Raw genomic sequence first — 9,706 nt, forward strand, 5'->3', positions numbered from 1 at the left:
GGGGAACATTTTGTATTACCAGTAGAGAATATTTTTTGATGCTGTACCACCTTGTCTCTCCTGTGCAAATAATCCAGTGTTACTTCTTTTTACGGTAATCCTTTTTGAAAGCATACTCTCCTGTTTTTTCCTAAGTTATCAGTTGCAGTTGGCCATTGTCACAGATGAAGAAGTGCTGTGTATGAGAAATGGCTAATTCTCAAAAAGGATCACAGTTCAGGAGATGATTGAAATGGTAACATCAGTTGACACTGAGAGTGCAGATATTTGTATTCAGCATCCAAATTGTGAGAGTGGTGACAGTGCAGGTGACACACACACACACACACACACACACACACACACACACACACACACACACACACACACACACACACACACACACACACACACACACTTTTGAGTAAAAGTACTTAAAAGACAGTCAATAAATTGAGTACAAATACTTAAAATGGTATATATATGTGTGTGTGTGTGCGTGCGCGAGCCTGCGTGTTTTACCAGATTACTTGTTCAGAGTTGGTGAATCTCCAGCCGGTGCCATGTCATTATTCCGACGGCCCGTGCCGTTGGTCGGACTGGCCCCGTCAGGGCCTGTCCTGGGCAATTTGACGCCCTAGGCAATATTTTTCCTGCCGCCCACCCAATTTCATGCATATATATATATATATATTTTTTTTGCCCCCCCTCCTAGTGGTGCCCCAGGCAACTGCCTACTCTGCCTAATGGGCGCACCGGCCCTGGGCCCCATTATAACTAACCCCATCCCTAACCCTAACCCTAACCTCACACTAACCTAATGGTCGGAATAATGGGATGTCGGAATTATGAGCTCTCCAGCCCAGGTCAGGAGGATGCAATAGATGCAACAAAATAGTCCTATAACAGGTACTGTACCGTAAAGACCTTTGGAGTTAACAGATGTTCTATCAGATAGAACCGTTGTCAGTCTTACTTGATGTCTCTTCTTCTTTTATGTAGGAAAGAAGCCATTGTGATTCAGTGGTATAACATGTACAAAATGTATAAAGCCCAACAATCTATCAAAGGCTTCTGTATTTTGACATGTTTTTTTTGTTGGAGGTGTGGTTCAGTACCTGCCAACCTTCCCTTGAGGTTGGCAGGGTATATAAACCTGTGCAGCCTAGGTAATGTAGAAATTGAGTTAAAGACATTTGAGATTGCCTCTTCAGGTTTGACTTGCTTCACCTTCAGAAACTGGCAAAAGACAAAACGTAAGTAAAATACAATTTCATGTATGTATGTATATATATATATATATGTATGTATGTATGTATGTATGTATGTATGCATGCACGCATGCACGCATGCACGTATGCATGTATGCACGTATGCACGTATGTATGTATGTATGTATGTATGTATGTATACAGTATATATATATTTTTTTTGTGTGTTTTTTTTGTTCTTTATTTACCCAGGGTAGTAGCTGAGCACAAGTGCTCATTTTCAGCAACGCCCTGCACATAGAAACACACAGACAAACAGACACATTAAAACCTGGGAGCTGACTAGTACAACCACAGTCTTATGCTGTTGGCCACTAAGCAGCTCCACTGGAGCAGTTGGGGTTCAGTGCCTTGCTCAAGGGCACTTCAGCGGTGTTGGGGAAGTGGTGAACATTCACTTCCCCACCCAGATTTTCCCTGCCGGTCTGGGGATTCGAACCGGCAACCTTGCGGCAACGAGGGCGCTCCTCTAACCTTGCCCAATAATATATATATACACACACACATACCGTACATGTACAGTATATGCTACATACTGTATTATCCACAATTTACCCAGTCGTTTGTTGACTAGGGCTCATGCCATTTACTCTGATCTTGCCATTTTCCTTTTCTTTTTTGAAGTATCCAGTCCAGAAAAAAAGTGGGTTGTCAAATGTAGCTTGTTCTCTGTTAGTAGCCACATCAGAGACACCAAATTATGAATACAATACTGAAAAAGTGAAATGTTTGGCAAAAGTGTTTAAAGTGAAGCAATTGATTACTCTAGCTGGATATTCAACTTGAATGCATAAATCTTTGGTTTATTTTAATTATTCTAACAATTATCTATGCGTATTGAAATGGTAACCACCTCAAGTCCCCCAGGGATCTACTAGGCTCCCTCCTATTTCCCCTCCACACCAAGTATATTTTCGCTGAAAATAGCAGATCTACAAGCTCACAGTGTGTGTGCTTACCTTGTGAGGCCTTAGGCCTCTGCAATATTTGGACACGACAACACAGTGATTCAGCACCATGGACAGTGACATTATAAGAATATGTGTACATTAAAACACATCTACACACATCTTACTGTATATCACTAGATTTGTTTTAACCCTGCACCATTAGAATACACTTTAGTCTAAAAACAAATATTATTATGATTAGATTGATTATGTCTTTAAAATCCAATGCACTATTATTTAGGCTAATGTAACTGCAATTTGTGAGAAGCCTGCAAAAAATAATTTCACCCACTCTTATGTACCAGGTATAAATAATGCAGACAGGAGTTTTCTTCATTTCAATTATTTTAGTAGGCCTAACATCGTTGCTGACATGCTCATACTCTTCATTCCACACAGCTGTGTTTTTGTTTTTTACAGAGAGACAGACGATTCATATGAACACGCTTCAATTTCAAAAGGTTTAATTGTTGGAATTTGAGAGAGAGAGTCTTGTTGAGTCTTGTTGATTTTTAAATCATCCATTTTTCTTCAACGCACTGACTGACTAAGGTATGTTTTGATGCTTTTTGATTACAATATTGATTGTAACGTGAAATTAGTTGATGTATTATTACTTTAGAAGCGATCAACAAAACACATTTTGCATAATTTTTGTTGTGTTTATTGGTGTAATTCCACAGGTTGATCCACAGTTTGGTTCATATTAGGCTAATTTGTTACAATATCTGATAGTAGGGTGAACATTACAGTTAGAAGTAACAACAGTGGTGGGAAAAGTACTAAAATGTTTTACTTAAGTAAAAGTAGCAATACTGCAATGCAGACAAACTCTGTTACAAGTAAAAGTCCAGTAATCAAAATGTACTTGATTAAAAGTACAACATTATTGGCATCAAAATGTACTTACAGTACCAAAAGTATAAGTACTCATTATGCATAATGTCCCGTTATCATATGTCTAAAATGTATAAAAATCTTTTGAAAATAGCAGATCTACAAGCTCACTAACGAGCTTGTAGATCGGCTATTTTCAAATAGCCAAAGTTTAAACTAAAGTTTTCAAATAATTGTAGTGGAGTAAAAGTACAATATTTGACTCTGAGATGTAGTGGAGTAGCCTGGTAAAGGCCCTCCCTCCGGAAAATCTCATTTCCATTTGATTTCAGAAAGGAGTCTGGCATGAGAACCTGTATGTGTTTCTGTCTGTGGGCTGGAGTTGGGCGGGATTAATACCGTTGACTGACAACCCCTTCAGCCAATAAGCACTTCATTTTTACCACCACCAGACCAATGTGACGCAACAGGACTTTTGAAAGGGCCATGCCCATAGGTTGCCTTATTCGGATACATGTGTGTCACTGCCCGCCCCTGCCGGTTCTCTGAATTTTTATTTTCAAATAGAAACCAAAACAGCGCACAGAAAACAATGGCTGCCGTTTCATTTTGATTGGCTGCACTCGGATCCATTCGGGTTCACTCGAACTCGCCACCTGATTGGCCAACTTTAGCTGTCAATCACAGAACGATGAGCGAGGAGGGGCTTTACCAGGCTAAGAACACTGATAGGCTCGTCCACTTGGTGGACGACTAAAAAAAGCCAAATAAGCCCTCATGCTAGACTCCTTCCAGAAATGAAATGGAAATGAGATTTTCCGGAGGGAGGGGCTTTACCAGGCTAGTAGTGGAGTAGAAGTAAAAGAACATTAGAAGTCCACTAAAGTAAAAGTACCTTAACATTGTACTTAAGTACGGTACTTGAGTACAAGTACTTTCCACTAGTGTGTAACAATGTCATTGTGGCTATTTTAAATTATTGGCTAGCGAGTTGTTTTCATGTGAATGTGATGGAAGGCGGTTGTCTTTAATCACCATGTTGCATCATGTCATCAAAACAACAGATCTAACAACGTTAGCTTGCTGTTAGATTGTAGATCTGTATTTCGGCTTGCGACACCGACGCACTGATATAAAGAGGGTTTGTGCGTCAACGGCCGTGGAGGAGAGGAGTTCAACACACACACACACACACACACGCACACGCACACGCACACACACACGCACACACACTGTGTTTTTGTCATCTTGTTTCAACTACATGTTAATTGTGCTCTCTCTCTCTCTCATGCTGCTCTCTCTTTCTAGGGCCATGCTGCTCTCTCTTTCTAGGGCCATGCTGTGTTTCAGTTCTGCTGACCTGTGTTCTGAGGGCTCCATGGGCCTGAGGAAGGATGTGATAGACGTGAATGACAGGTAAATAAGCCCTCCGGCTTTTCTGTTTTATCCTTTTGACCAGTGGTTCTCAAAGTGGGCTCCTTGAAATTAAAATGTTTGACAACCACTGCTTTTGACAGATATGTACAAATAATATATGGTCATCTATATGCATGAATATCAACAGGCAGCGGTTGATGGATGTGGAGCAGCTCAGAGCCACGTACGGCATTACGATAAACAAGAGGTACAACAAAACCAAACAAACGTCAAAGTCACCATCTACCAACAGGGTGAGTCTGTGGATAAACAAACCTTACTAACATGCATTGTCAATTACTTGAATGTGTCATGTTCTCAGTCTTGTATGAGCATGTGACGAATAAAACCTATTGAATCTTGAGAGCACACTCACTCATCCCATCCCAAGTTAAAGATCACATATTTGTGCTTGAGTCTTAAAAGGCACATTCAATCAACTTGATTGAGCATATTTTGACCATTTGTCTTATGAAATCTTAAGTACTGTTTAATGTATTTTTCCTCAGGTGAAGGTTTTTGGAGCACAGCTGGAAAGCCTACCACAGTTTGATACTGGGGACGTACCTAGGTAAATGGAGAAAGCTTGTTTAAAAGCCACAAATAATGTCAGTTAATGTTTCTGTTCATTTTTTGCTAATTCAATTTCATGTGTGTGCTTTCTCAGGTTTCTGGTTGATGCCTGTGAGATGCTGCTGCTTCACATAGACACAGAGGGCCTGTTCAGGAAGTCAGGATCCATTGTTCGTGTAAAAGCACTCAGGGTGATGCTCTAGTTCATTTTAGTATTAGTATTAGTAGATATTCTTTTTGTATTGCTGCTTGTTCTGCACCTGAGCATCACATGGATGTGTGTGCATCTTTTTCATGGCTCTAGTTGACCTTGCTTTCATTTGGCAACCTTGACCAAGGGAGAGGTCTAAATGACATGCTATCCAATCAGGACTGGGTGATATGACTTTAAATCAAAATCATGATTATTTCAAACTTTCTTAAACAGTGACATTTGCAGATCTACCAGCTCTGCTATTTTCACAATTTTTGCATTCTACCATTGTACAACGACATACTGTAGTGTGTAATACAGGGTTTGAGTGGTTAATAAGACAAATCTATTTAGTCGATAATAAAAAAAATCAGTTTCATGTCGATTCTTTGATATAAAAAAGAATGATAAAAACTCTGCTTCTTGATTAATTGATTAACCTACACAAGCCAGATTAAGTCTGTTACTGGTTTCCATATATTTTCGATGAATTGCACAGTGTATAAATGAAGTCTAACACAATGTTTCATTGTTTCTTCAGGCCAAGCTGGATGCAGGTGAGCAGTGTGTGTCTACGGCTGATCCCTGTGACGTGGCCGGACTGGTGAAGCAGTTCTTCAGGGAGCTACCAAAACCTGTCCTGCCCACAGAGCTGCATGAAGCATTTCTGAAAGCCCAGCAGCTGAACAATGAGTTGGACCGCACCGCCGCCACATTGCTGCTGTCCCGCGTTCTGCCTCACAGAAACCGCTGCGTACTGCGCTATCTTTTTGAATTCCTCCACAAAGTGTCCCAGAGGTAATATTAGACTGATCAAAGCGTGTTCACCAGCTTTTTTAATTAATTAAGTATTTTACAAGGCTTAATCATATATTAAAACAAATTGATGAAGAAAAAAGAATATTAAACTATAAATTAAAAATATATCCACACATCCCAGCTCCATAATATGCATTTTAATCTTTATTTGATAATGTTTCATCCGTCTGACCTTCAAGAACAGACAGTTTTCTGATCTTGAAGGAGGGCAGACAGACAAAACTTGATCAAATAAAGATGAATTTAAATGGAACCGGACTCAGTCTTACAGGACTTGTGTATATTAACATTGCCCTTGTACTCTGTAATTGTGTAATCTGTAAAATGCCCTAGGAGAGCAGAGAATAAGATGGACAGCAAAAGCCTGTCTGTGGTCTTCACTCCTAACCTCCTTAACTCTGGAAAGGGAACTGACAAGTTGAACGCCAGCTTAGAGAAACTCCTCGAGTTGCAGAGAGCAGTCATCTGCTGCTTCATAGAGAACGCTCAGGACTTTGGTACGACTCTAGACATCACAGTTCATTTCTAATCTATGCCATTCATTTAGACAACAAACACTTTATCACACCCTATATACTTCCTTGACCGGGGTCCCCCAGGGATCTGTACTTGGACCCCCTTCTTTTTTCCCTCTACACAGTGTAGAGGAGAAAAAGTCTAGTCTAGAGTCTACATCAAATCTCGTCACTAAAAATAGCCGATCTACAAGCTCACAGTTAGATGCTATTTCTGCTGAATATTATTGAACGTATATGCTATTAGGGCAAGGACAGCTTATTGGCCATGGTTGTAATTTAATGTTAATCACCTGTTATTTGTTTAAAATAAACTAGAATATGTTGACCCACAAAAAATATTTTTTATTTTATAATTTACAAGAAATATAAGCATTTGGTAAAGTTGCCATACATCTTACAAATGTTTACATGATACATCACTAACTCATTTGATTACTAAAATTTTGATCGGTTAATATCTGTCGATCAACAAATCAATGACTTTTTGTACTTGTTTGTGTGATAGGTGTGTTACCACAGTTCCTCACGGAGAACGTCCCAGCCATGCTGGCAGTGAAGCCAGCGCTCTGTCGCCTCCTCAAGACAGACCCATAAGGAACCATACTGGTGGTATGGAATGTTTAGTTAACCTGACTAGCCAGATGAGGGCGGTATTGAGTCATCAATTCAATACTGTGAAACAAAGTTGTGTCGCAAGCAAGGGGCAAGGCTTGGATATTTACGATGAGGCCAACACGGAAGCTTATGAATGGCCAGAGTGAGGCACTGTTTTACCCTGCGCCGACCTGCAGTGTCAGAAAGAATTTATTTGAACTCAAGTGAATGGGTTTTTGACAAACTTTAGACTAGATTTTCTTACCGTAATACAAATTGTCATAAATTCTATATGCTTCCAGTCGCTAGTTTAAAGTCTCCTTTCAATCATCATGGTATGCGTTTTGCTACATTATAGTCCCATTTATTCTAAAATTGACGATAAAGTAGGCTATGCTCCAGGAGGGGCGGGATGATTTGATTGACAACCTACACAACCAATAGCATTCATTCCCCGCCCTACTCTTGATTGACAAGCTACCCAACCAATAGCATTTTTGGGGGTTGTTTTCCGGTTCGCTGGTCACGTGTCTGGTCTCAACCAATAGCGTTTGAGTTCCGGCGTGGCCAACTGTATATATTAACGATGGAGGAATGCACGTTTCTGAACTATCGGCTTCATTTTCGTTCTGTAGAAAGCAGGGGAGTGGCTTTGTCCATTCTTTTTTACAGTCTATGGTCGCAAGCTACTTCCATTTGACGGTGTCAGGTTAATGTTTAGGGCCATTCTCTACAAATCACTGTATACTTGACATTATTGCAAACAGGACTTGCTTGACATAGGCAATCCAACATGCTCAAAATAACAGTGCAGCTATTCTTTGAAAAAGTTGTTATTGTTGTGTTTTCAAGCCAAACATCCATAATTTAGTAACTGCACAATTATATTATGTTTCGCCAACATTAAATAAATTATTCAGGTATAAGTATACAACATTTTTAACTGATTGAGAAGACTTTATTTATCCCCCAAAGGGGAAATTCAATGTGTCACAGCAGAATAAGAAGATTACAAAGTCGAATGTTCACAGACAGATAAATATGACAATAAATACAGTACAACAACAACAAACTATACTGTAATAATACATCTAATACTTCTGGCCTCACTACACTGGCTACCTGTGGTTTTAAGAATTGATTTTAAAATATTATTGTTTGTTTTTAAATCACGAAACAGCCTTGCACCTGCCTATATCTCAGACCTTTTGCCCCCTTACATCCCTTCCCGCAACCTTAGATCATCAGACCAACTGTTGCTTGATGTAAAAACATCTAATATGGTCACAGAAGGGGGTAGAGCATTTTCTGTTAGGGCTCCACTTTTATGGAATAATCTTCCTCTGGAAGTTAGACTACCAGTTAAGCTACCTCATTGGCCATTTTTAAAACTCGTCTAAAGACCCACTTTTTTAGAATGGCGTTTAACTAGAGCACTATACCCATCTGAGGACTCCATTGTATGGCCTCTATTGTTGTTTTCTGCGTTTTTGCTGTTGTATTTGTTAAATGAACTGTCTGTGTCTTGTTTTCTGTTTTTTGTTTTGCTTTCCCCACACTGTCTGTTGTGGGTTGTGTTGCGAAGCACTTTGTAAACTTGTTTTTAAAAAGCGCTATACAAATAAAGAATATTATTATTATTATCTAATGCAAAACCTCTTTTGGGACTGCAGCTCCTTATCCAATTGGAACTTTCAAACACAAATTGTGTCTCCTTATTGATCACAAACGGCAAACAAAAGTAAATAATAATTATTTGTTTCAAGAATACAGTAACAAGCATTAATCTTATGAACTCTCCCTACTCTGCAGATCATTGCTCCTCCTGAGAGGAAATACTCTGTGTGGATCGGTGGTTCCGTCTTGGCTTCTCTCTCCACCTTCCAGCAGATGTGGATCAGCAGGCAGGAGTATGACGAGTCTGGTCCCTCTATCGTCCACCGCGTGTGTTTCTAGAGATACAAACTCTCCACCCATTCCATTCACTGCTTACCAACCAAGGGAAAAGCAAGCATACAAATATATACTGTATATTCTGTGAACCCACATGGAATATCCATTTGGTTTTCTTTTTCTTTGTACAGCATACATTAACTGGTAATTAGTATCCATTTCGGGGCTGTGAGTGTGATGCAAGGAGTGAACATGGCAACCCTGCATGTCATCATGCTTTAATAGGTGGTTTAGTTGAAGGACCTAAATAGAATAAGCATGTTTTTATTAAGTTGATAAGTCAAGATATCACTGATGTCTCTTCCATCATCTTTTTTTCACTTCACTTCAGAAGTGCTAAATTGACAGATGTATTTAGGAAACTAAATTGACAGATGTATTTAGGCTACTACCCACACATACTGTATATATTATTTTATTTTGTGTTGTGTAAAGTCATACCCACAAAAATACATTATAGTCTTGTAAATTAGAAAAATGTACGTGGCCATATTTATATTTACACTTTTGTGGATCCATGTCACAGATGTCTTGTGTGGGATGGTTGTCTGTAAGATTGATGGATTTAAAGTAAATGATTTAGAAGAAACTCATTCTTAATCG

General features: G+C 39.3%; 1 protein-coding gene across 1 annotated transcript; it reads left to right on the forward strand.

Moving 5' to 3' along the window:
- The first annotated feature begins 4,380 nt into the window (after window positions 1–4,380).
- On the forward strand, window positions 4,381–9,466 carry LOC311056204 (rho GTPase-activating protein 11A-like). The gene is made up of 8 exons (XM_084072653.1): window positions 4,381–4,453; window positions 4,602–4,707; window positions 4,963–5,024; window positions 5,121–5,217; window positions 5,761–6,017; window positions 6,372–6,535; window positions 7,062–7,165; window positions 8,963–9,466. The coding sequence occupies exons 1-7, from the start codon at window positions 4,416–4,418 to the stop codon at window positions 7,148–7,150; spliced, it is 813 nt and encodes a 270-aa protein (XP_083928779.1). The 5' UTR covers window positions 4,381–4,415; the 3' UTR covers window positions 7,151–7,165; window positions 8,963–9,466.
- The last annotated feature ends 240 nt before the right edge of the window (window positions 9,467–9,706 follow it).

This window comes from Gymnoscopelus microlampas (genome assembly GCF_963454915.1).
Source record: "Gymnoscopelus microlampas genome assembly, chromosome: 11".
Taxonomy (NCBI): Eukaryota; Metazoa; Chordata; class Actinopteri; order Myctophiformes; family Myctophidae; genus Gymnoscopelus; species Gymnoscopelus microlampas.